Source organism: Chanodichthys erythropterus, chromosome 24 (genome assembly GCF_024489055.1).
Source record: "Chanodichthys erythropterus isolate Z2021 chromosome 24, ASM2448905v1, whole genome shotgun sequence".
In the NCBI taxonomy this organism is placed as follows: domain Eukaryota; kingdom Metazoa; phylum Chordata; class Actinopteri; order Cypriniformes; family Xenocyprididae; genus Chanodichthys; species Chanodichthys erythropterus.
In genome coordinates this window covers 12,860,470-12,886,322 of record NC_090244.1, presented here as the reverse complement: position 1 = coordinate 12,886,322, position 25,853 = coordinate 12,860,470, and the positions used below count along the sequence as shown (strand labels likewise).

The 25,853-nt window shown below is 35.4% G+C and overlaps 4 protein-coding genes across 4 annotated transcripts; 3 read left to right on the top strand and 1 right to left on the bottom strand.

Annotated features, from left to right (window-relative positions):
- Nucleotides 1–603: 603 nt before the first annotated feature.
- On the bottom strand, nucleotides 604–4,395 carry atp6v1e1a (ATPase H+ transporting V1 subunit E1a). Its single transcript, XM_067380460.1, has 9 exons — nucleotides 4,139–4,395; nucleotides 3,533–3,598; nucleotides 3,306–3,415; nucleotides 3,161–3,227; nucleotides 2,956–3,045; nucleotides 1,725–1,793; nucleotides 1,522–1,616; nucleotides 1,347–1,434; nucleotides 604–1,254 (listed from the first exon to the last, which is right to left on the bottom strand). The coding sequence occupies exons 1-9, from the start codon at nucleotides 4,169–4,171 to the stop codon at nucleotides 1,192–1,194; spliced, it is 681 nt and encodes a 226-aa protein (XP_067236561.1). The 5' UTR covers nucleotides 4,172–4,395; the 3' UTR covers nucleotides 604–1,191.
- A 2,370-nt stretch (nucleotides 4,396–6,765) lies between these two features.
- On the top strand, nucleotides 6,766–15,328 carry LOC137015472 (carboxypeptidase A1-like). The gene is made up of 11 exons (XM_067380459.1): nucleotides 6,766–6,918; nucleotides 6,993–7,074; nucleotides 8,074–8,208; nucleotides 8,377–8,475; nucleotides 8,586–8,687; nucleotides 8,785–8,886; nucleotides 9,686–9,805; nucleotides 9,891–9,987; nucleotides 10,069–10,268; nucleotides 10,354–10,438; nucleotides 14,435–15,328. The coding sequence occupies exons 1-11, from the start codon at nucleotides 6,854–6,856 to the stop codon at nucleotides 14,620–14,622; spliced, it is 1,275 nt and encodes a 424-aa protein (XP_067236560.1). The 5' UTR covers nucleotides 6,766–6,853; the 3' UTR covers nucleotides 14,623–15,328.
- Nucleotides 15,329–15,625: 297 nt separating this feature from the next.
- Nucleotides 15,626–20,598, top strand: LOC137015471 (carboxypeptidase A2-like). The gene is made up of 11 exons (XM_067380458.1): nucleotides 15,626–15,834; nucleotides 15,909–15,990; nucleotides 16,097–16,231; nucleotides 16,406–16,504; nucleotides 16,616–16,717; nucleotides 16,815–16,916; nucleotides 18,105–18,224; nucleotides 18,310–18,406; nucleotides 18,488–18,687; nucleotides 18,773–18,857; nucleotides 20,371–20,598. The coding sequence occupies exons 1-11, from the start codon at nucleotides 15,770–15,772 to the stop codon at nucleotides 20,556–20,558; spliced, it is 1,275 nt and encodes a 424-aa protein (XP_067236559.1). The 5' UTR covers nucleotides 15,626–15,769; the 3' UTR covers nucleotides 20,559–20,598.
- Nucleotides 20,599–22,044: 1,446 nt separating this feature from the next.
- Nucleotides 22,045–25,551, top strand: cpa4 (carboxypeptidase A4). The gene is made up of 11 exons (XM_067379049.1): nucleotides 22,045–22,183; nucleotides 22,282–22,363; nucleotides 22,451–22,585; nucleotides 23,738–23,836; nucleotides 23,933–24,034; nucleotides 24,114–24,215; nucleotides 24,296–24,406; nucleotides 24,685–24,775; nucleotides 24,853–25,052; nucleotides 25,151–25,235; nucleotides 25,316–25,551. The coding sequence occupies exons 1-11, from the start codon at nucleotides 22,119–22,121 to the stop codon at nucleotides 25,501–25,503; spliced, it is 1,260 nt and encodes a 419-aa protein (XP_067235150.1). The 5' UTR covers nucleotides 22,045–22,118; the 3' UTR covers nucleotides 25,504–25,551.
- Nucleotides 25,552–25,853: the final 302 nt, after the last annotated feature.

Genomic DNA, 25,853 nt, shown 5'->3' with positions numbered 1-25,853 from the left:
TATATATTTTTCACATTCAGTAGAAAAGAATATAGTGAAAAGTATACAGAGAAATGATATCATGAATAGTTTAATTTTGAGTGCAAATTTTTTTTTAATTTTTGAGTGAAAAAATGAATACCTTCCAATTTAAAATACAGTATTTTAATAATAACAAGTTTATAGAGGCTTATTCCTTGGAAGGCAAGACCTGATTTTTGATAAGAAAAACAATCTTAGAGGCTTCATATTCATACTGTGTTATACTAAATTGTGATAAGCAACATGCAATCTGTACATTTTAAATATGCAAGACTGGGTCTTTGCTATTTAATCTGTTCATTGAAGAGCCTTTGTACTTAAAAGTCCTTTTGAAAACATGGTCTGAAGACATTTGATTATGCAAAACAGTGTTTGTGCACCACAACCGATGCTAATTTGCATCTCATATGTTTGACTTCCACAAGAGGGCAGTGTGTTTTTAATGTTTGACGTATATGTGGCATTATCTGTAAGCCTTTGTCAGATGTACGACTTGATTTCTTTCCTGTACGGTGGATAAAGTGTAACCAACAAGCAATGCTTTGTTTATATTGTAACGGGCAACAGAAATGCTTCAGAATATAAATAAAATATATTTGATTTATTTATCTGTAGTAGAATGAAATTGAACTACAAATGAAAATACACACAAAACCACAGAGGCATCCATGTTTTTAAGACATTAAAAATGAGGATGTCCCTTTTCCAGGGAAAACCTGTTAGGCTGCTAGCTTAGCTAACAACATTCAAGGCAATAACAATGTAAATTCCTGAGTGCTTATAGCTCTTTGTTCAAACAGCTTGAGATAAGATGTCAGGAGTCCACTTTCCCTACCGGTGACATGATATTTAAACAGAAAGCGCTAAATAAACACTCAAAGGAGAGGTATAAGGTAACACAAGCACACATTATAAGCCTTTCAATTTCAAAGCCTTTCTTTGGGCTTGTTTTCCAAGAGGAACACACATAAGAAAGAGAGCATGACAATAAAATGCTGGAACATGATGAATTAAATATCCAGAAATGCAACAAGAATAGTTTTTCACTTCAGAAAATCCACAAAGTGACCTTAAAAAATAAAAATAAAACTTCCCCTCAGACCTCCTCATCACTTCAGCATGTTTTCTGAATTCTCCCAACTACTACTAAAGTGTGTTTGTAACAGTCCATTAATCCATAAACTTGCGGTTTTGGTTGGCACCAAACAGAGTCACTCTGATTTCAGGCATCATCTGTGAAAGAAGAAGAAAAGAATAGAAGGATGTTTATAAAAAACAAGCTTTTATACCGTTTATTCCTGTTCTAAAATGTGACATTTCTCTACCTGTTGAGCTAGAAGATCTAGTCTGCTTTCCAGTGTGTTGGACACCTTGATCTTTCCATCAGCGTTATAGACTTCAACACCTCCTGAACTGAGAATGCCAAGCACCAACAATGAACGATTTGAGAATATATAAATGAGCCTTTTCTAACAACACTGAGTGTAGAAGTGATCTTACATGTCAGGGGACAGGAACTTGTTTTCGTCGATGTGCACCTCAATATTACACTTTACAGCCTCTTTGTAGATGGGGATGTTTTTCTGAACGGCTGCCTAGAATAAACAGGTATATCAACCTCTCCAAAAGTGTAAACGGTTTGTATAGCTGATATGCACATTGTAAAATATTATGCAAATGGATTGACAGGGAACAGAGCTCACCTGAACCATCGCTACATCTTCCTTTCTGCACCGGATTATAACCTTGGGCTCCAGCAGCTGATAAAATCCCTGCCGAAGCAAAAAGAAAAGTTCATAAAATACTAATTTATTATATTATATTAATAAAATACTAATGTATTATTAGTAATAAGAATAAATAAATAATAAATACAGTCAAACCAAAAATTATTCAGACATTTTTGATATATTTTTACTAGTGGGTGCAGGACACTATAGTTCATTTATGTAAGTGAGGATAGCAAAATAAACTGACATTATACCCAAATATTCTTCATACAGTGGACTACCAGTACAATTGATAAAAATTTGGAACCAAAAATTATTCAGACACTTTGACCTGACCATGTTTTGCTGACATAATTAAGATTAATTTTTTCTGATATTTTAACTCTGAAATCTTGTCATATTGTATTACCATTTTTAAACTATAGTGAATAAACTGTATTAATGAATGAAATGTACAAGGTATCTGAATAAACCTAGGTTTGACATAAGTATTGTTATACTATGTCATTGTTATACTATTATAGTTTTTGCTAATATTTTGAATTATAAAAAATTATATATATATATATATATATATATATATATATATATATATATATATATATATATATATATATATATTATAGTAATTTTGTCATTTTTATTAGTTTATTTTTAAATGTCTATATAGTTTAAGTTTTGGTGTATGTAGTTTGTTATTTTCAAAATGAGAAATGTTGCCTTAACTATTTGAGGAAATAAGTTTATATTACTTTTATAAAATAAATTTGATAAGTAAAATATAAAAAACATTTTTTTAAGTTAATCTTTATTTTAAGTAATGATTTTTTTTTAATAACAATAAAAATAATATGACCAAAAATAAGAGTACCATGCTCAAAGTAAGCCTGTAACTAATAAAATTAATAAATTAGGAATCAATTAATATATATATTAATTAATATATTAATAAACCCTATATATATATATATAATATATATATATATATATATATAATATATATATATATATATATATATATATATATATATATATATATATATATATATATATATATATATATATATATATATATATATATATATATATATATATATATATATATAAAGTATGATATGGCTGCTTTAAGCTGTTATAATTACTTTAAAAACTATTAAAAAAAAATATAAAAAATCTAGCATTGCTAACAGGACCATCAGCTGACCTGTAACACCAGCCCCTCCAGCAGAGTTGGGTACTGATTTGGGTCTTTGGCAATGTTGGCCAACTGTAGCTTTGCATCGTTTAGGAGATCCTGCAAAGAATCACATGAGGAAGATGAAGAAAATATCTATTTCTTTTAATTCTATAAAAAAAAAAAAAAGTATAGATTACTATAAATGTCAAAATCACATCATCATTCATCATACCTTAATCATGTCATCACGGGCTTTGAGCACCTTCAGTCTTGCCTGGTTCAACAAATTCGACATCTGGCTGTGGATTTGAATGGACACATTATTAAATGTGCCAATGAAGGACTCAAAGTTACACATTTAAAGAACTTAAACTCACATTTTCTTCTGTTGTTCAATCTGTTTCTCTTTCTTCTCATAGTACTCCATTATCTTCAGCCTTTGAGTCTGTACCAGTCGTCCCTTTTCGATATTAAACTCTTCTTCTGCCTGTAAGCCACAATACACATTACTTAAAGCAGATTCTTAAGGAAAGTTAATAGATGATATAATGCTCTAGTCTAGACAAATTCGATGCACTTATACTAATCATTGCATTTATGTTACCTTTGCATCAATTTCTTCTGCCTTCTCATTGGCTTCCTGCTCAATAAAGGCCATCATGTGTTTGATCTGGAGAGATGCAATGAAATCAGTGTCAATAAAAGAGCAAAGCAAGGTTACAATGTAAGAATTCCAAAGCTCCACTGATCCTTTATTAAGCTTATGTTATGAAACAATTGGTAGAAACTGATGGGGAAACGAGACTGAAAGAAGTGTTAACTCAGTGCTGCTGGGAAAGTCCATGGAGCTGGAGATTTCCTCTTTTTGGCATAATTAAATAATAATTCATAAAATCTAGATTTTAAAAAAGTGCATTTGCTCTCCTCAAAGTGAATGGATGTCTAGCTACAAGATAAAATAATAAATAATAATGCATTTTATTTATAGGCGCCTTTCAAAACCCCTCAATCATAACATACAAAAGACAACATATAGAATAAAAATACTTGTTTACGACAATAATACGACTCAATACCAGTTTAAAACCGCGAGATTTGTTTCTTTTTAAAACTTATGAGATTTCTATACTTTAGCTGACATGAAATATAACAGTTAATTTGAAAAGATAACTTCTAAAAGTAGTTTATAAACTTGTTAACTGGTTCTCACCTGTTTCTGTACCGCGGCATCGCTGAGCGCCATGTTTTAAGCTGTTTTTAAGGCACTGACTGCGATTTGAAGAGGGATTTGTCACTGGAACGATTGAAAAAGAATAACTTTAAAACTACTAATCTGAACTATTAACTACTTTAGCTATATTTGTTAGAAATATGCTGTAGCACTAAGTTCTGTCAGGCGTCAGCTGACAAGGAAAGTAGAGGCGTCATGTGATTTGAATCGTCACGTCCGAGGTAAGACTCCGCCCACTTTTTTGTGTGTGGACATTTAACTGACTTTAAAATGACTTATTTCGTGCACTAAGTAGTTAATTACTGAAAAGAACCAAGTATTATTATACAAAGTTATTTTTTTTTCTACAGGAAACCCTGTTGTGCCACATGCATGTTTGCTCTAACGTTATCTCATAGTACTTCGTTTTCATAAAGCTGGGCATGACTTCTAAAGGCTAATATAACATTCAATGCTATCGTCAATCATATTTAATGTAGGAAATCCAACTGCAAAATATAAAAGTTAGAGACTAGGAATTGGTATTTGAACACGACTTTTACAGACCACAGATAATTCCTCATTGTGACCCTCAACATGAGCAGCTCTGACCATCAAGACTGTGTGAGTGTGTATCTTGCATCTTGAATCTCATTATGAGAGAAATGTTTTTCTCTAATACACAAAGTATCTAATTCAATACTTTTTGCAACCTCCTTTTCCCAAGATAACAGCTCTGAGTCTTTTCCTATAATACCTGATGAGTTTGGAGAACACCTGACAAGAGATCAGAGATCATTCCTTCATGCAGAATCTCTCCAGATCCTTCAGATCCCAGCTCCATGCTGGTGCTTCATCTCTTCAGTTCACTCCACTCATTTTCTTTAGGGTTCAGGTCAGGGGACTGGGACGGCTGTGAGAGAAGATGGTTTTGTGTTCAGTGACCCATGTTTGTGTTGGTTTTGATGTTTGTTTTGGATCATAGTCCTGATGGAAGATCCAACCATGGCCCATTATTGGATTTCTAGCAAAAGCTTTCAGGTTTTGATTATTTATCTGTTTGTATTTGATAGAATCCATGATTCAATGTATCTGATCAAGATGTGCAGGACCTCCAGCAGGAAAATAGGCCAACAACATTAAAGATACAGCAGTATATTTCATTGTACACATGAGGTACTTTTTACCCCTGTGTGCACCAAACCCATCTTGAGTGTTTGCTTCATCTGACCATGCGGTGAAAAATAAATCTGCATTATTCCTTTTGATCTCTCAATCAGAAAATGCACAAAATTCTAACCTTTCACTGAAGTAAAACAATTGAAAATGGGGGAAACTCATTTTTCTCTAATGCATGTTGGCCACAATTATTGGCACCCCTAGAAAATCTTATGAGTAAAATTTCATTGAAGTAAATCCCCATCCATATTTAAATTTTTTTAGCACAGCAGGGAGACAAGGAACATGAAATTGTCCAGCCATGACTTCTTGTTTCACAGTAGTTTAAATATGTGGAAATATGAAGTCCAAATTCCCTTAAAGTCCCCCTGTAGTCAATTATTTTTTCCCTTAAAAAACATCTTTGATCACCAAAATGACATATTTTGACTCTCCGAGGATCAGAACTGGAGAATTGCAGAAATTAGCGGAGTCTTGGGGTCAGAAAGTCTAAAAAAAAATTATCAAACGGTGGGGTTTCAAGAAAAATCCTACAGCATATTCAGTTGTCAGACAAGACTGGAACTTCAAAAGGGACCTGATTCTCTGGTCAGATGAAACAAAACAAACAAACAAACAAAAAAAGCTTTTTTGGCAGCAACCCCACCAGATGGGTTTGGTGCAAACAGTTATAAAAAGTACCCCATGCCTATGGTTAAATATAATGCTGGATCATTAATGTTGCAGGCCTAATTTTTTGCTGGAGGTCCTGGACATCTTGTTCAGATTCATAGTATCATGGATTCTATTAAATATAAACAGATAAAAAAAATAAAAAAAAACTGACCTCCTCTGCTAGAAATCTGGGCTGTGGTTGGATATTCCATCAGGACAATGATCCAAAACAAACATCAAAATCAACACAAAAATGTGTCAACACAAAAATAAAGCTTCTGCCAAGGCCGTCCCAGTCCCTGAACCCTATCGAAAAATGAGTGGGTAAAGAGGAGAAGCTGAAAATCTGAAGGATCTGGAGAGCTTTTGTATGAAGAAATGGTCTCTGATCTCTTCTCAAGTGTTTTCCAAACTCATCAGGCATTATAGTAAAAGACTCTGAACTGTTATCTTGGTTATTTTGAGTTATGTACAAATGGACAGTTACAAGAGTTTTAACTGTTCAGACTGAGTATAGCCTGAGGAAAAAACTGTTCTTGTGTCTAGCTGTTCTGGTGTTCTGTAGCGCCGGCCAGGGGGTAACAGTTCAAAGAGAAGGTCAGCTGGGTGTTTGGGGTTCGACGAAGCCCTTTTTCTCACTCTGGAGGTGCAAAGATCTCAGTCATCCTTGACTGTATGTTGTAGTCTCCTGATGTCTGATTTGGCAGCTGAACCAAACCAGACAGGTATAAATGAGCACAGGACAGACTCAAAGATGGCGAAGTAGAACATTAGTAGAATATTAACCTGCATCAGCACTGATATTACTCAACATGTGTCTCTGAGTGTATAAGAGCAGCAATCCATGAAAGAGACCAACAGTAGAGATCATTCCCAGAGAACATGAGACTCTATCTAGCTGTCTTTGCGCTCCTGGTCGCAGTTCACTGCGAGGAGCTCTTTAATGGGTAAGTTCAGATACTTATTGAAAAGCCTTGTTTCCTGTTCAGAATGTCCTAATTATCTTTTTTATTCTTAATAGAGACCAAGTTCTCAGAATCCAGGCAAAATCTGAGAACTACACCGAGGTATTGAAGGAGCTGGAAAAGAACGTGGATTGGGGGGTATGATGTTCTTTACTTGTTAAATCCCTGCTGACATACATCGATCAGGCATAACATTGACCACCTTCCTAATATTGTGTTGGTCCCCCTTTTGCTGCCAAAACAGCCCTGACCCATCCAGGCATGGACTCCACTAGACCCCTGAAGGTGTACTGCACCAAGATGTTAGCAGCAGATCCTTTAAGTCCTGTAAGTTGCGAGTTGGGGCCTCCATGGATCGGACTTGTTTGTTCAGCACATCCCACAGATACTCGATTGGATTGAGATCTGGGGAATATGGAGGCCAAGTCAACACCTCAAACTTGTTGTTGTGCTCCTCAAACAATTCCTGAACCATTTTTGCTTTGTGGCAGGACGCATTATCCTGCTGAAAGAGGCCACAGCCACCAGGGAATAGCCATTTCCATGAAAGGGTGTACATGGTCTGCAACAATGCTTAGGTACGTGTCAAAGTAACATCCACATGGATGGCAGGACCCAAGGTTTCCCAGCAGAACATTGCCCAAAGCATCACACTGCCTCCGCCAGCTTGCCTTCTTCCCATAGTGCATCCTGGTGCCATGTGTTCCTCAGGTAAACGACGCAATTTGAGCAATTTGAGCTGTTGGATCGGACCACACAGGCCAGCCTTCGCTCCCCACGTGCATCACGCTGAACCACTTTTGATATACTGACCACTGCAGATTGGGAATACCACACAAGAGCTGCAGTTTTGGAGATGCTCTAACCCACACATCTATAGCCATCACAATTTGTCTCTTGTCAAACTCTATGCTTGCCCATTTTTCCTGCTTCTAACACATCAACTTTGAGGACAAAATGTTGACTTGCTGCCTAATATATCCCACCCACTAACAGGTGCTGTGATGAAGAGATAATTATTGTTGTTCACTTCACCTGTCAGTGCTCATAATGTTATGCCTGATCGGTGTATTTTAGCATTCAAATGACCACATATAGGCAATATGACATGAAAATATATATTATGTGACCCTATAGCTGGATTTCTGGACCCATGGTTTCTCTATTGAACGGCCTGTTGATTTCCGTGTACCTAACACCAGTCTGTGTGCCGTCAAAGACTTCCTCAGGGAAAACAATATCACTTTCACTGTCATGATAAACAATGTGCAGGTGAGTTATTTACAAAAATCTAAAAAAAAATAATGAGATTGTTAATCTTGCACAATTTTGATGAGGAAAATCAGTAATTGATTATAGACCTATACATTCCAATAGTTAAGGAAGTCTTGTGTATTTTCAGTAAAGAAATTGTAATACACAAGTTTTACTGTGTCTCAGGAACTTTTGGACAAGGAGAGAGCAGAAATGGTTAGTAATGCAGAGATTAAATACAAGACCAAGAGCTTCAACTTTGCTGCTTATCACGACCTGGAGACTGTAAGTACATGCGCTGACTTGAGCAAAAGGGCTTGCACAACCATATTTATATGCAAGATATCATGCATTTCAAACCTAACAAAACATTTAAATGTTTTTATTCACTTCAGATTTACAGTTTTATGGACACCCTTGTTGCGAGTCACCCTAACCTGATCTCTAAAGTGAAGATTGGAAGCACTTATGAGAACCGTCCCATGTATGTCCTGAAGGTAAACAGATTATGTGATCATAAACTCATTACAGATTGATATTTATGTACATATCTGTATATTTATCTGATTTGTTACATATTTTCAATGCGTCCAGTTCAGCACTGGTGGAGAGAAAAGGCCTGCAATCTGGATTGATGCTGGAATCCATGCCAGGGAGTGGGTTTCTCATGCTTCAGCAGTGTGGATTGCTGACAGGGTGAGTGAGTTTGCAGAAGAATTACATCTTTAGTGTTCGGTTGAGTCTGTTTGTCATGGTACATTCAGAGCTATTTTCTTGTTTCATTAAACTATTGTGGTAATGATAAGAATGTAAGACTATATTTTTCTTTCCTGACAACAAGGATTATATGTGCCAGCAAATTTATATTGTTTTAGTTCACTTGCCATTGCACATGAGCTCCCTTTGATAAAATGCTTGAAGATTATTTTTACAAAGATATTATTATTATTATTATTTGTATATGCAGCAGCAATGAACTGTTTTATTACTTATTTTCTGCAAATGGAAGTTGTGCAGCAACAATTAACCATTTTTAGCTGAATCTTTTATTGTCATTTAAAAAAAAAAAAAAATTATTTTGTTTGTGCAGCAGCAATTACCTATTTAGCAAGATATTTTATTTTAATTACATTTCTTTTTGTATGTGCAGCAGCAATGAACTTTTTAGCAAGATCTTTTATTTTATTTTATATTTTTATTTTCTGCAAATGGAGCTCATGTGCATCAGCAGTTAACTCAGAAACTAGTTTATAGCAGCGTTCATATGTCTTAGCTTGACTTCAAAATAAGCAAAAGATTTTTAGTGTTTTTTAGTGTTTTTTTACGTGTTTGAAAATTGGGCCAATGTTGTGACAAAACAAGTAAAGAGTAGCAATTTACTAAAATAGTCTCAAGGAACCAGAAAATGGCGTAGAACTTGGAACACAGATACAACCAAATATGAAAGAGGAAAAATAGTTCTTCCGATTCTAATCTGATTCTTCTGACTCTTTAGATTGCCACAGACTTTACGGAAAACCGTGCCCCTGTGCCCAAGATCCTTAGTAAAATGGATATTTTCCTGATGATTGTGGCCAATCCTGATGGATATGTCTTCTCCCACATCTCTTCCCGTGTAAGCAGTCCTTCATTGGTTGTGTAAAGCACAAATACATGTTTAGAAGCATTTATAATGCCATTGCTAATTAACATTACCTCAGCCATTCCACCGTTTGTGGCGTAAGAGTCGGTCTGTGACCTCTAACCCCAAATGCCCTGGTGTTGACCTCAACAGAAACTGGGATGCTGAATTTAGTGGTATGTTCATACTGTTGTTTTTTCTTGTTGAAACAGATCCAAATGACTTTGCCTTTTTAAATGTCTCTACATTTTCTCCAGGTCCTGGAGGAAGCGATGACCCCTGCAGGGAAGACTATCGCGGTCCTTCTGCTCAATCCGAGATTGAAGTGAAAAACATTGCGGACTTCATCACGAGCCACGGCAACTTCAAATCCTTCATGACCCTCCATTCTTACTCCCAGCTCTTAATGTATCCCTATGCATACAGCGGCACAAACGCTCCTGACCAGCCTGAACTGGTTAAGAAATTTACATCCATAAACCTCTGAATCGTGTTTGTATTACATGATCTCACACTGACATGTTTTTATGTGTCTATTCTAGCATGATGTGGCCACACAAGCAAACAAAGAACTCTATTCTTGGCATAGCACCATTTATAAAGTTGGAAGTATCTTCCACACCATCGGTAAGTGGATTGTGGATGTATTTTAACCATTACTAAGACATGGCCTTTGTTGTACAGTTTGTTTACAGTCGATTACATGGATTTCTCATTATCTAGTGTAGTACACATTTGTCTGTAGACTAAACTATGCATAGTTTCATCATTGGTTTACATTATTTAAAAAAAAAAAACTTAATAGTAAATTAATCTGAATTAGACAAAAATGTGCTTGATTTGCACCATCTTTACTTACTGAAGAATATTCAAGATCTACAAAAAACTTGTGTCGTCCACAAGTAAAGCATACTGAATAATGTCACAAAATGTGAGATTTATGCTTGTAACATACTGAAAGGCCTATTCTACACGGTAATGTCATTCTTGTTTTGAAAAGGAATTATGATTTCTGTATACTAACCAAGATACTACCAGTATTTAGTGTTTTTAAGGTTTGTTATGGTAGAATGAGTTAATTTTGTAAAAACATGAAGTGAGAAATTAAAGGGATAGTCCACCCAAAAATGAAAATGTATTCATTTACTCACCCTCACGTCACTACAAACCTGTATTCATCTTTTTCTTCACAAAGCAAAAGTACTATTTTTAACCCTTAAATGCATGACTGTTTTGCCAATCATTCTTACATTTTCGGGTCTTTATCGACCCGGATCAATATCTAACACGGAAGGTTCTCTACCTGTCGCGATAATATAAAACTCCTTTGATATTAGAGTAACAATTACAGAAGATTATTTTGTTACCTTTTGAAGCTTGAAAGGGCTCCGTTTGAGCAGATGTTTTATGCCATCATCACTGTTCTCGTCAGAGCTCATTTCCCAGTAAATTCAGCAAATAATGGGCTAGTTTTATGTTTGAGGTCACGAATATGAGCCCATTCGCGATCTCAAATGTATTCTCAAAACTATATAATTTTCAACATCTTCAAAATCAATATTTCGATCGCTTACAGCTTCACCAGATCCATCCAGTAACAGTTACAGTCATATTTGATTGCATTCAGTACTTGCTCTGCAGTAAATCGTTGAGCCATTTCATGTTTTTCTTATTATTTCGTTTTCTGTCTGAATGAGTCGTCACTTCAGCATTGTGTATCAGACATTGCCACCTTGTGGAATAAAGGCGAATTGTACCTTTTCCGTCATCTAATATTCAATTATTGTTGTGCAGAAAACATATATACGTATGTGGCGAGGGGGGCGTGGTTCAGCGAGGTCTGCAACCGGAGAGAATAGCGGGAGACGCTTGGTAAGTGAGTGGGTTGGATACAAATCACGAACACCTGTTTCTCATTCCAGTGATTGGCGCGGAGACAGGTTAAAACGCTGTGAGAAGCAGGAGCGTGTGAGAGAGAGGGGAACTGTTGACTGAGTCGAGTCGAGGTTCGTGGAGTGAAGCCCTTGTGGATGGTGTAAACCAAACTTGGAGAGAAGCCCTTGTGGATAGCGTATGCCGAACCTGGAGTGAAGCCCTTTGTGGATTGTTTATTTTCGTTGTTGTGCGTTGCACAGTCCTTCTGTTGAACCGTTTTTCAATAAAGACTCAGTCAACAGTTCCCCTCTCTCTCACACGCTCCTGCTTCTCACGGCGTTTTATCCTGTCTCCGCGCCAATCACTGGAATGAGAAACAGGTGTTCGTGATTTGTATCCAACCCACTCACTTACCAAGCGTCTCCCGCTATTCTCTCCGGTTGCAGACCTCGCTGAACCACGCCCCCCTCGCCACAACGTACATTCATACACACCTTGGGTCGTTTCTTTATGATAAATTGATTGAAGAATACCAAGAAGGTTGCAGTCTAACTTTAAAAAATAAACGAGGAGGAGGGTAGTGAATGACGTCCCGGGTCACTAAAGACCCGAGGTATGCATTTAAGGGTTAATAATGTTGGTAATCAAATGGTTTTGGTTCCCATTGACTATTTTTTTGCCCATACAATTAAATGGTTAGTTCAACCAAAAATGAAAATTCTGTCATTAATCACTCCCCTACATATCATTCCATACCCGTAAGACCTTCGTTCATCTTCACAACACAAATTAAGATATTTTTGATAAAATCCAATGGCTCAGTGAGGCCTGCATTGACAACAATAACACTCCCTTTTTCAGTGCCCAGAAAGCTACTAAAAACATATCTTAAACAGTTCATGTGACTACAGTGATTCAATTTTAATATTATAAAGCAACGAAAATACTTTTTGTTCGCCAAAAAAACAAAATAATGACTTTATTCAACAATATCTAGTGATGGGCGATTTCAAAACACTGCTTCATGAAGCTTCGAAGCTTTATGAATCTTTTGTTTCGAATCAGTGGTTCAGAGCGGCAGAATCACATGATTTCAGTAAACGAGGCTTCGTTACATCATATGTGTTTTGAAACTTAATTTGTTCACGTGACTTTGGCAGTTTGATTCATGCTCCGAACCACTGAATCGAAACAAAGGATTCTTAAAGCTTCGAAGCTTCATGAAGCAGTGTTTTGAAATCACCCATCACTAGATATTGTTGAATAAAGTCTTTATTTTGTTTTGTTTTTTGGCACACAAAAAGTATTCTCATAGCTTTATAATATTAAAGTTGAACCACTGTAGTCACTTGAACTGTTTTAAATATGTTTTTAGTAGCTTTCTGGGCATTGGAAAAGGGAGTGTTATTGCTGGCAATGCAGGCCTTACTGAACCATCGGATTTTATCAAAAATATCTTAAAGGTGCCCTCGACTGAAAAATTTTATTTATCTTGGCATAGTTGAATAAAAAGAGTTCAGTACATGGAAATGACATACAGTGAGTCTCAAACACCATTGTTTCCTCCTTCTTATATAAATCTCATTTGTTTAAAAGACCTCCGAAGAACAGGCGAATCTCAACATAATACCGACTGTTACATAACAGTTGGGATCATTAATATGTACGCCCCCAATATTTGCATATGCCAGCCCATGTTCAAGGCATTAGACAAGCCAGTATTAACGTCTGGATCTGTGCACAGCTGAATCATCAGACTAGGTAAGCAAGCAAGAACAATAGCGAAAAATAGCAGATGGAACAATAATAACTGACATGATCCTTGATCATGATATTTCTAGTGATATTTGTAAATTGTCTTTCTAAATGTTTCGTTAGCATGTTGCTAATGTACTGTTAAATGTGGTTAAAGTTACCATCGTTTCTTACTGTATTCACAGAGACGAGCCATTGCTATTTTCATTATTAAACACTTGCAGTCTGTATAATTCATAAACACAATGTCATTCTTTATAAATCTCTCCAACAGTGTAGCATTAGCCCATTAGCCACAGAGCACAGCCTCAAACTCATTCAGAATCAAATGTAAACAATATAACAGTATACAATACTCACATAATCTGACGCATACTGTACATGCCGCATGCATGACGAACACTTTGTAAAGATCCATTTTGAGGGTTATATTAGCTGTGTAAACTTTGTTTAGGCACTGTTTAAGGCAAGCACAAGCTCCGTGGGTGGAGAGCACGAGATTTAAAGGGGCCGCGCACCCTAAATCGGCTCATTTATAATGATGCCCCAAAATAGGCAGTTAAAAAAATTAATTTAAAAAAATCTATTTTGAGCTGAAACTTCTCAGACACATTCAGGGACACCTTAGACTTATATTACATCTTGTAAAAAAACATTCGATGGCACCTTTAATTTGTGCTCCGAAGATCAATGAAGGTCTTATGGTATGGAACGACATGAGGGTGAGTGATTAATGACAGAATTTTCATTTTTGTGTGAACTAACCCTTTAAAGTCAATGGGAAACAAAACTGTTTGATCACCAACATTCTTCAAAATATCTTCTTTTGTGTTTTGCAGAAGAAAGAAATGCATACAGGTTTGGATGAGTAAATAATGATAATTTATATTTTTTGGTGGACTGTCCCTTTAAGTGGTGTGTCAAGCTGCATGCTAGCAAAGAATGAAGAGTTGTGGTATCAGAAATACATTTAACCTGTGCATTTGATTTCAGAGCAAGCTAGTGGTGCAAGTGTTGACTGGGCTTACCAACGCGGCATCAAATATTCCTTTGCTTTTGAGTTGCGTGACACTGGCAAATACGGATTCCTCCTGCCTGCCGACCAGATCGTTTCCACTGCAAGGGAAACATGGTTGGCTCTCAGATACATTATGCAATATGTTTGTGATCGTATAAAATAAAATATACATTTATTAGTTTGATTTAGTATAACTTGAAGTTTCAAAAGTAACTAACACAAAAACTGTAATAAAAATGAATAAAAACGATATAGACCTATTTAAAAAATAACAAAAACTAATAAAAATCTCAAAAAAATCAGAGGTTTGTCTATCTTATTGATGCCTCTTTATTAGCCCATCAACTGTTGTGATGATTGAAACAGCAATAAAATGTCTTGTGATCTATTAGTAAATCTATAATAAACACTAGGCCTATATGTTTTGTTGATGCACTGGTCCATACTGGTCTTAAAGGGATTGTTCATCCCAAATGAAAATTCTGTAATTATTTACTTGTCCTCATGTCATTACAAACTTGTATGACTTTCTTTCTTCTTTCTGCAGGAGAAAGAAAGTTATACAGGTTTGGAAAGACCAGAAAGTGACAGAATTTCTTTTTTTTTTTTTTTGGTGAGCAATCCCTTTAATGGAAAGAGATTAGCAACAGAATTGCTGCCTGCGTTAAATATACATATACATAATAATATACAAATATTGTGTATATTCATTACTGTTCAAAAGTTTTGAGTTGGTAAGATTTTTAAAAATGTTTTTGAAAGAAGTCTCATCACAAAAGCTGCATTTATTTGACCAAAAAAACAGTAAAAACTAATATTGTTACAATGTAAAATAACAGTTTGACATTTTTAAAATGTCATTTTAGTGTCACATGATCCTTCAGAAATCATCCTAATATGCTGATTTTTTTTTAATATTCTTTGATGAATTGAAAGTTCAAGAAATGAAATAAATTTTTTTGTAACAATGTAAAAGTCTTTGGGCTACTGTCATATTTGACCAATTTAATGCTGAATAAAAGTATTCATTTAAAAAAAGAAATGAAAAAAACACAATTCATTATGGTGCTGTTTCCACCATACTGTCCAATTCTGAATCCAGATGAGAAGTTTCTCCTGGACATGAAAGGTATACAGATTGTTGAATTGTTTCGTAATTAGAATCCCTGAGAAATATGCAGCAATATTAACCTGGAAAAGACACACACTGTATCAGCACTGATATTACTGAGAACCCAACATGTGTCTCTGAGTGTATAAGAGCAGCAATCCATGAAAGAGACCAACAGTAGAGATCATTCCCAGAGAACATGAGACTCTATCTAGCTGTCTTTGCGCTCCTGGTCGCAGTTCACTGCGAGGAGCTCTTTAATGGGTAAGTTCAGATACTTATTTTCAGCCTTGTTTGTTGTTCAGAATGTCCTAATTATCTTTTTTTATTCTTAATAGAGACCAAGTTCTCAGAATCCAGGCAGAATCTGAGAGCCACATTGAGGTATTGAAGGAGTTGGACAAGAACGTGGATTGGGGGGTAATGTGTTCTTTACTTGTTAAATCCCTGCTGACATATTTTAGCTTTCAAATGACCACATATGCAATATGACATGAAAATATATTATTATTATGTGACCTTATAGCTGGATTTCTGGACCCATGGCTTCTCTACCGAACGGCCTGTTGACATCCGAGTGCCTCAGGACAGTCTGTATGCTTTCAAAGACTTCCTCATGGAAAACAACATCCCTTTTACTGTCACGATCAACAATGTGCAGGTGAGTTATTTACAAAAATCAAAAAAAAAAAAAAAGACATTGTTAATCTTGCACAGTTTGTAAAAGAAAATCAGTAATTGATTATATAGCCCTATAAATTCCGATAGTTAAGGAAGTCTTGTGATTTTTCAGTCAAGTAAGTCAAAGTAATACATACGTTTTACTGCGTCTCAGGAACTTTTGGACAGGGAGAGAGCTGAGATGGTTAGTAATGCAGAGACTGAACGCAAGACCAAAAGCTTCAACTTTGCTGCTTATCACGACCTGGAGACTGTAAGTACATGCGCTGACTTGAGCAAAAGGGCTTGCACAACCATATTTATATGCAAGATATCATGCATTTCAAACCTAAACAAAACATCTAAATGTTTTTATTCACTTCAGATTTACAGTTTTATGGACACCCTTGTTGCGAGTCACCCTAACCTGATCTCTAAAGTGAAGATTGGAAGCACTTATGAGAACCGTCCCATGTATGTCCTGAAGGTAAACAGATTATGTGATCATAAACTCATTACAGATTGATATTTATGTACATATCTGTATATTTATCTGATTTGTTACATATTTTCAATGCGTCCAGTTCAGCACTGGTGGAGAGAAAAGGCCTGCAATCTGGATTGATGCTGGAATCCATGCCAGGGAGTGGGTTTCTCATGCTTCAGCAGTGTGGATTGCTGACAGGGTGAGTGAGTTTGCAGAAGAATTACATCTTTAGTGTTCGGTTGAGTCTGTTTGTCATGGTACATTCAGAGCTATTTTCTTGTTTCATTAAACTATTGTGGTAATTATAAGAATGTAAGACTATATTTTTCTTTCCTGACAACAAGGATTATATGTGCCAGCACATTTATATTGTTTTAGTTGCACATTGCACATGAGCTCCCTTTGATAAAATGGATCCTTGGATATTCTTTTTATTAAGATCTTTTGTTTAGTTTTTTGTTTTATTTATTTATTTATTTATTTATTTAATTTTAATTTTTTATATTTTATTTATTTTTTGAATGTGCAGCAACAATGAACTGTCTAACAATATATATTTTTTATTTTTTTTTATTTATTTTTTATTTTGTATGTGCATCAGCAATTCACTTTTTAGCAAGATATTTTTTTTTTTTATATATATTTTGTATATGCATCAGCAATTCACTTTTTAGCAAGATATTTTATTTTATTTATTATTTTTATTTTTTTTATTTTGTATATGCAGCAGCAATAAATGGTTTAGCAAGATATTTTATTTTATTTATTGTTTTATTTTTTATTTTGAATATGCAGCAGCAATAAATGGTTTAGCAAGATATTTTATTTTATTTTTTTATTTTTTATTTTGTATATGCAGCAGCAATAAATGGTTTAGCAAAATATTTTATTATTTTTATTTTGCATATGCAGCAGCAATTAACTGTTTAGCAAGATATTTTATTTTATTTTATTTATTATTTTTATTTTTTTATTTTGTATATGCAGCAGCCATTCACTTTTTATCAAGATATTTTATTTATTATTTTTATTTTTTTATTTTGTATATGCAGCAATAATTCACTTTTTAGCAAGATATTTTATTTTATTTATTGTTTTTATTTTTTTAATATATAGGCACATATTTTACAATTTTTTACATTTTTATTTTATTTTGTATGTTCAGCAGCAATGAATGTCCTGACTTCAAAATAAGCAAAATATGACTGTTTGGTGTTTGAATATTGGGCCAATGTAGCAATTTACTATAATAGTCTCAAGGAACCAGAAAACCAAATCTGAAAGAAAGAAAAAAATAGTTCCTCTAAGGTGATTGGATAAAAGTCTACATAACAAACCTATAAAACTATCTTTTTAATATTCTGATCTGATCCTCTTGACTCTCTAGATTGCCACAGACTTTAAGCAAAACCGTGCCCCTGTGCCCAAGATCCTTAGTCAAATGGATATTTTCCTGATGATTGTGGCCAATCCTGATGGATATGTCTTCTCCCACATCTCTCCCCGTGTAAGCAGTCGTTCATTGGTTGTGTAAAGCACAAATACATGTTTAGAAGCATTTATAACGACATTACTAATTAACATTACCTCAGGAATTTCACCGTTTGTGGCGTAAGAGTCGGTCTGTGACCTCTAACCCCAACTGCCCTGGTGTTGACCTCAACAGAAACTTTGACGCTGAATTTAGTGGTATGTTCATACTGTCGATTTCTCTTGTTGAAACAGATCCAAATGACTTTGCCATTTTAAATGTTTCTACATTTTCTCCAGGTCCTGGAGCAAGCGATGACCCCTGTGGCGAAGACTATCGCGGTCCTTCTGCTCAATCCGAGATTGAAGTGAAAAACATTGCGGACTTCATCACGAGCCACGGCAACTTCAAATCCTTCATGACCCTCCATTCTTACTCCCAGCTCTTAATGTATCCCTATGCCTACAGCGGCACAAATGCTCCTGACCAGCCTGAACTGGTTAAGAAATTTACATCCATAAACCTCTGAATCGTGTTTGTTTTACATGATCTCACACTGACAAGTTTTTATGTGTCTATTCTAGCATGATGTGGCCACACAAGCAAACAAAGAACTCTATTCTTGGCATAGCACCATTTATAAAGTTGGAAGTATCTTCCACACCATCGGTAAGTGGATTGTGGATGTATTTTAACCATTACTAAGACATGGCCTTTGTTGTACAGTTTGTTTACAGTCGATTACATGGATTTCTCATTATCTAGTGTAGTACACATTTGTCTGTAGACTAAACTATGCATAGTTTCATCATTGGTTTACTTTACAATAAATATTTTTGATTGAAATTATGTTCAGGTACCATATTCGTCAAGATTCATAATCATCATAATCAGTGTTGGGGAAAGTTACTTTTTAAAAGTAATGCATTACAATATTGCTTTACTCCCTAAAAAAGTAATTGCGTTACTTATGGAAAGTAACGCATTACATTACTTTTGCGTTACTTTATGTCATGTGGGCTGGGCTGTTTGTTTGTTTGCTTTTATAACAACAAAAAAAGTTCTATTTTTGGCAAATGTAAAGGTCCTTTCACACCAAAAGTGAAATGAATAAGCCTCAGGTTGAATGAAATGCAAATTCACACCTGTACATTGGTTGGCACAGTTCAAACAAACCTTACAGCTGAGCAGCCATTCTGGATTGCAGGAGAAGTAAGTGAGTAAATGTATGCTCACATTTAGTCTAGAACTACAATAACCATCATGGTCACACAGAGCTCACAACGCCTCTGCACTTATTCCTGATTTCTCTCAACATGGGCACAGGAGAGCTGTCAGTCAATAAATGGAAAAACAAACTAACTTGCGGTATTTTGATGTAAATTTAAAAGTAATGCGTTACCCCCAACACAGATCATGATTATGACTCACTCAAACACATTCAAACTCTATATCTACAGCCTGTTTTAACAGTAAAACAGTAAAATAAGCTGAATTAGACAACAGTGTGCTTGATTTGTACCACCATTCCTATAAACAAAATATATTTGTTTATAGTCCACAAGTAAAGCATATTGAAAAATATCAAAATGTGAGATTTATGCTTTTAACATACTGAAAGGCTTATGCTATACTGTAAATCTGTCATTCTCGTTTTTTAAAGGAATTACAATTTCGGCATAATAACCAAGATACTTCAGAAAACAAATGCTATCTAACAGTATTTAGTGTTTTAATGGTTTGTTATGGTTGAATGAGTATATTTTGAGACGAAAATGAAATGAGAGTTTAAAGGGATAGTCCACCCAAAAATGAAAAATGTTCATTTACTCACCCTCACGTCGTTACAAACCTGTATGCATCTCTTTCTTCACAACACAAAAGTAATATTTTTAATAATGTTGGTAATCTAAAGGTTTCAGTTTGTATTTTTGTTATGACAAAAATGTCCATACAATTAAAGTCAATGGGAAACAAAACTGTTTGATCACTAACATTCTTCAAAATATCTTCTTTTGTGTTTTGCAGAAGAAAGTAATGCATACAGGTTTGGATGAGTAAATAATGATAATTTTTATTTTTGGGTGGACTGTCCCTTTAAGTGGTGTGTCAAGCTGCATGCTAGCAAAGAATGAAGAGTTGTGGTATCAGAAATACATTTAACCTGCGCATTTGATTTCAGAGCAAGCTAGTGGTGCAAGTGTTGACTGGGCTTACCAACGCGGCATCAAATATTCCTTTGCTTTTGAGTTGCGTGACACTGGCAAATACGGATTCCTCCTGCCTGCCGACCAGATCGTTTCCACTGCAAGGGAAACATGGTTGGCTCTCAGATACATTATGCAATATGTTTGTGATCACCCTTATTGAGAGAAATGTACAAAACCTTCAATAAAGGTCCCAGATGATATATACTGGATATGAAATTTGTGTCATTATGTTTCTGCATTGTTCCAAATAACTTGATTAATTTTTGACAGAGGTCAAAGCAGGGTTATTAACTGAAATAAAATAAAATATACAACAACTTATTTTATTTCAGACAAGTCTACATGTATTATTTTCATTTAGTTAAACCTGATGTTTAAAATAACTAGTGAATTAGCTCAAAAGTGAAATATGAATAATCATAATTTGTTAAAATTAATTATTAATATATGAATTAGTTAATCGAATTAACTTAGCTGTAGCTGAATTAATATTACAATCAGTTAATCTGTTCGGCCAGCGAACACTCAGTTTTGATCGTCTATCAACTCTACAGAAAGGATATTTTCCCTGGCCACAGAAAAATATCGCTTTCTTAGCATTGGTTTTATGCAGATCAGAATCAACTCGCAAGAATGTGCACACAAGTTTTATTTAACTAAATCATGAACACATAGCTAGACTAAACACACACAAGACATACAATTCACACATACATAGGTAATGAGAGAGTGGAAATGAATTTAAACCGTATGAATGGAGCTATGAAAAGAGTAATTTAACCAGCTGGAAGAACCATCAGTTTCTCACTATAAAGCACCTTCTTAATACTAAATCGCCATTTAGTGTTCAAATGCACAATACTTGCAAATGCCTTAGCTGTTGAGGAGCATCCGGATCTGCAGGCTGAGGAGAAATTCTTGATGGTTCGGTCCGTTGGTGCTGAAGTTGTAATCAATATCTTCTGCGTTGAATGAAAAAAATGACGACAAACTTAGACTGTTAATTTGACCCTGTTTGTCGAGGAAGTTGCTCATGGCTTGAAGGGAGTGAGAGACCTGCCAGCCCATGTGACAGCAATCCATAGTATCAGCAGTAACAAAGTGAAGAATCAGGAGAGCATGTGCGATCTGCGTGGGGGATTTTAACCTCTACAGAAGTCACACCTTTGATTTTTGGCATGACCAATGACGAAGGTGCAGTTCTCTGGCGGGAGAGTTTCTTGTTTGCATGAGGGGAGTAAGCTATTAAGTTTGTGTTCATTTATACTCTGGCATTATAGAGTCTGCATGTCATGAAGATTGACTTCTACAACAGTTTATTTGATCGATCCAGATGAAGAAAGATATACAGATACACAAGGAAGAGGCCTACATATTCTGTAACAAATTGAATGGTCAAAGCCAGAGCATGTGTGGTTGCAATACTTGCAATACTTTTTGTTAAGACACAATGACACGAATTTCGCAAATCCAGCAATTTTTTTTCTCTCTCAAAAGCACTCATTTGAACAGCCTACTAAACAAAACTTAAACTGTGAGATAACACTGTTTAAATTTTGTTTCGTACTTGGAATCCCTGAGAAATTTGCAGCAATGGTCACCTGGAAAAGACAAACACTACATCAGCACTGATATTTCTGAGAACTCAACATGTGTTTCTGAGTGTATAAGAGCAGCAATCCATGAATGAGACCAACAGTAGAGAACATTACCAGAGAACATGAGACTCTATCTAGCTGTCTTTGCACTCCTGGTCGCAGTTCACTGCGAAGAGCTCTTTAATGGGTAAGTTCAGATACTTTCTCTTTTTTTGACTTATTACCATGTTTCAGTGTTGTTTTTTGTTCAAAATGTAACCTAATTGTCTTTTTTATTTTTGATAGAGACCAAGTTCTCAGAGTCCTTCCAGAATCTGAAGACCACATTCAAGCTTTAAAGGAGCTGGAAGAGGATGTGGATTCAACGGTATGACAGTTGTATATCTGATGACTTATTTCAATTTCCAATTGAACACCTACTATATTGAGGAATATATATTATGTGACCCTATAGCTGGATTTCTGGACCCATGGCTTCTCTACTGAACGGCCTGTTGACATCCGAGTGCCTCAGGACAGTCTGTATGCTTTCAAAGACTTCCTCCTGGAAAACAACATCCCTTTCACTGTCATGATCAACAATGTGCAGGTGCGAGCAATCAAGCCACATTAAAACCAAAATGAACTGAAATGATCAACCTGTGGAGAATGTATTAACCTGTTAACTGTCACCCCATTTTTGAGCATAGATGTAAAAATCCAAACTTAAATGGTTGCAATTAATTTAGCTATTTGGAATACAGACTTAAGTCTGATCTCATTTTAAAGAAGATTATTGAGCACTTCAAAAAATTAGTGTAAAAAAATTACAGAAGTTTAAGTTTACTGTAAAGCAAATGTACTGCACTAAACATTTTATATTTTATACAAAATAATTTGGAATCTAAAATTGCTATAAAATCAAAGCCATATGTCTAACCAAGTTGTGTTCCAAATTTGAAGTTGATATCACAAAAATTGAGGTTCCTATGAGATTTTGTTTAGGCGCTATACCAAAAACGATACTGGGTGCCATCCACACTCCATCCATTTAATCCTTTTCCCTGTCACATATTAATACATTTCTATCACAATATCACTTCTATCACAAAACCGTAGCCAAATATGGAACCTTGAATATAAGACCTTTCCAATGATATGTGTTTTGTCAAGGTTTGCTTATAAAATAGTGCAGTAAATTTGGTCAAATTTGAAACATGAGACCGCCCACTAAAGGGAGGAGCTTACTAAATGATTTTAAAGAACCGTTTCTATGGTAACGCAATGTCCAATTTTAAAACGGCTTTCACAGGATTAGTTTTGAGTGTTTATGCTTTCGAATGATACCTAATTTATGATGAGCACTAAAAAATGTGATAGGAAATAAGGCAATAAAAAACAAAGCGCGCCAAGTGTCCTTCTACATTGTAAAAAAATATTGTTGGTTTAACTTAAAAAAGTAAGTTACCTGGTTGCCTTAAAATTTTGAGTAAATTTAAATTTTGAGTTAATACAAAGAAGGAGATTGGTTTAATCAACAGAAACTCAAAATATGATGTTATCTGAACTACATTAATTAAGTAAGTAAAAATTTGTGATAACAAATCATGAAAATAATGTAGCGGGATACTGACAGTTAACAGGTTTTAAGTTAATATCAGTATAATTTACATAGTAAACATGTGTAGCTGTCTTTTTTTCAGCACAGAACATTAAACGCAAAAAGAAAAACTGTGACATACAAAGTTTTTCTTTGCCTCAGGATCTTTTGGACAAGGAGAGAGCAGAAATGGTTAATAATGAAGGCATGGAACGCAAGACCAAGAGCTTCAACTTTGCTGCTTATCACAACCTGGAGACTGTAAGTACTTGGACTACAAAAACATATGCATGACATAAGAACAATGTATTGCCTTTAAAACCTGAAGAAATATCTAAATGTTTTTATTCATTTCAGATTTACGCTTTTATGGACACCCTTGTTGCAAGTCACCCTAACCTGATCTCTAAAGTGAATATCGGCAGCTCCTATGAGAACCGTCCCATGTATGCCCTGAAGGTAGAGTCTGATAGTACAGATTATATGATTGTGAATTCAGATGTGTTAGGTTTTTCATCCTTTTATCCACTGATTCCAGTTCAGCACGGGTGGTGTGAGTCGACCAGCGATCTGGGTTGATGCTGGAATCCATTCCAGAGAGTGGGTTACTCAGGCTTCTGCTGTGTGGATTGCCAACAAGGTGAGTGAAATGAAAATATTAAGTTTGTGTAACATAAAACTATTAATTTTAATTTTGTGTACTAATCTTTTTTTCTTTAGATTGCTTCAGACTATGGCGTCGATCCCTCCGTGACATCTCTCCTTGGTCAAATGGATATCTACTTGATGATTGTGACCAACCCTGATGGTTATGCTTTCACTCACACCAAGGTCACCTGTTGTTGAACTTACTTGCTGATGGTGCATTGTTAGCACCAAAATAGATGTCCTGAGCAGTCCAACCTGTCTCTGTGACAGCCAAAGACTCTGTAAACAGAAATTAAGGGTCAATATTTAGCCAATCAGAAATTTTTATATATTTGATATCATTCAGGTGTAGTTTGAGGAATTTAATGTTTTATGCAATGTTTAACTTAGGCTTACAGCACCTTCAAGAACAAAAACGTGTATAGAACCATAACTTAAGACATTTGTGCCTCTACATTCAGAACCGTATGTGGCGTAAAACTCGCTCGGTGAACGTTGGCTCCTCTTGCCGTGGCGCTGATCCCAATAGGAACTGGGATGCTGGTTTTGGTGGTGTGTAGATAATATCGTTCTCTCTTGTTGAAATAGTAGATCATGGTTTTCTCATATTTGACTATGGACATTTTCAGGTCCTGGAGCCAGCAAGGATCCCTGTTCCGACTCCTACCACGGTCCCTATGCCAACTCTGAGGTCGAAGTGAAAAATGTTGTGGACCTTATCAAGGGCCACGGCAACTTCAAATCCTTCATCTCCATCCACTCTTACTCCCAACTCTTAATGTATCCCTATGGTTACACATGCACAGACATTCCTGACAAGTCTGAGCTTGTAAGCCAATCTTTTAGTTTTGTACTCTGGTTTGTCTTATATAACCTCATCAGATTTATTTATTTATCTGCCTTTTAAAAATATCCTATGTATTGTAGCATGCTGTAGGCACAGCTGCGATCAAAGAGCTCACCTCCCTCTATAACACCAGATATCAAGTCGGAAGCATCTGCAAGATTATCTGTAAGTAGATTGGATACTCTGTTTGAGTACCAAGATGTTATCTGTTATCTGATTGGGAATATTGGCCTGTTAAATTTCAGATCCAGCAAGTGGTGGAAGCATCGATTGGACCTACAACATTGGCATCAAATATTCCTTTGCATTTGAGTTGCGTGACACCGGTTTCTACGGTTTCTTACTACCTGCCAACCAGATCATTCCCACTGCCGAGGAGACGTGGCTTGGTCTCAAATACATTATGGGATACGTTCGGGATCACCCTTATTGAGAGAAATGTGAAAATGTATTGAAGCTTCAATAAAGTCCTACATGCCCTTTGCTGAAGTGGTTATTTTGAATAAGTGTGTGGATAAATGTTGATTAAATGTTGACATTATTATTACTTATATTTCCTCAATCACATTATAGTAGGCTATTTTTTTTTATAATGTAGGCCTATAAACGTTTTTTTGTCATCAAAAACATAATTTACAGATTTCTTATTAAATGTTATTTATTAATATTCTATAACATTTTGGGACAGATAAACAGGTCATAAATAGGCCTATATTTCATTGCGCCTTTATTAAAATTTTTCTTTCAATTACATTATATATTAATTATAATTGTATATTTAGG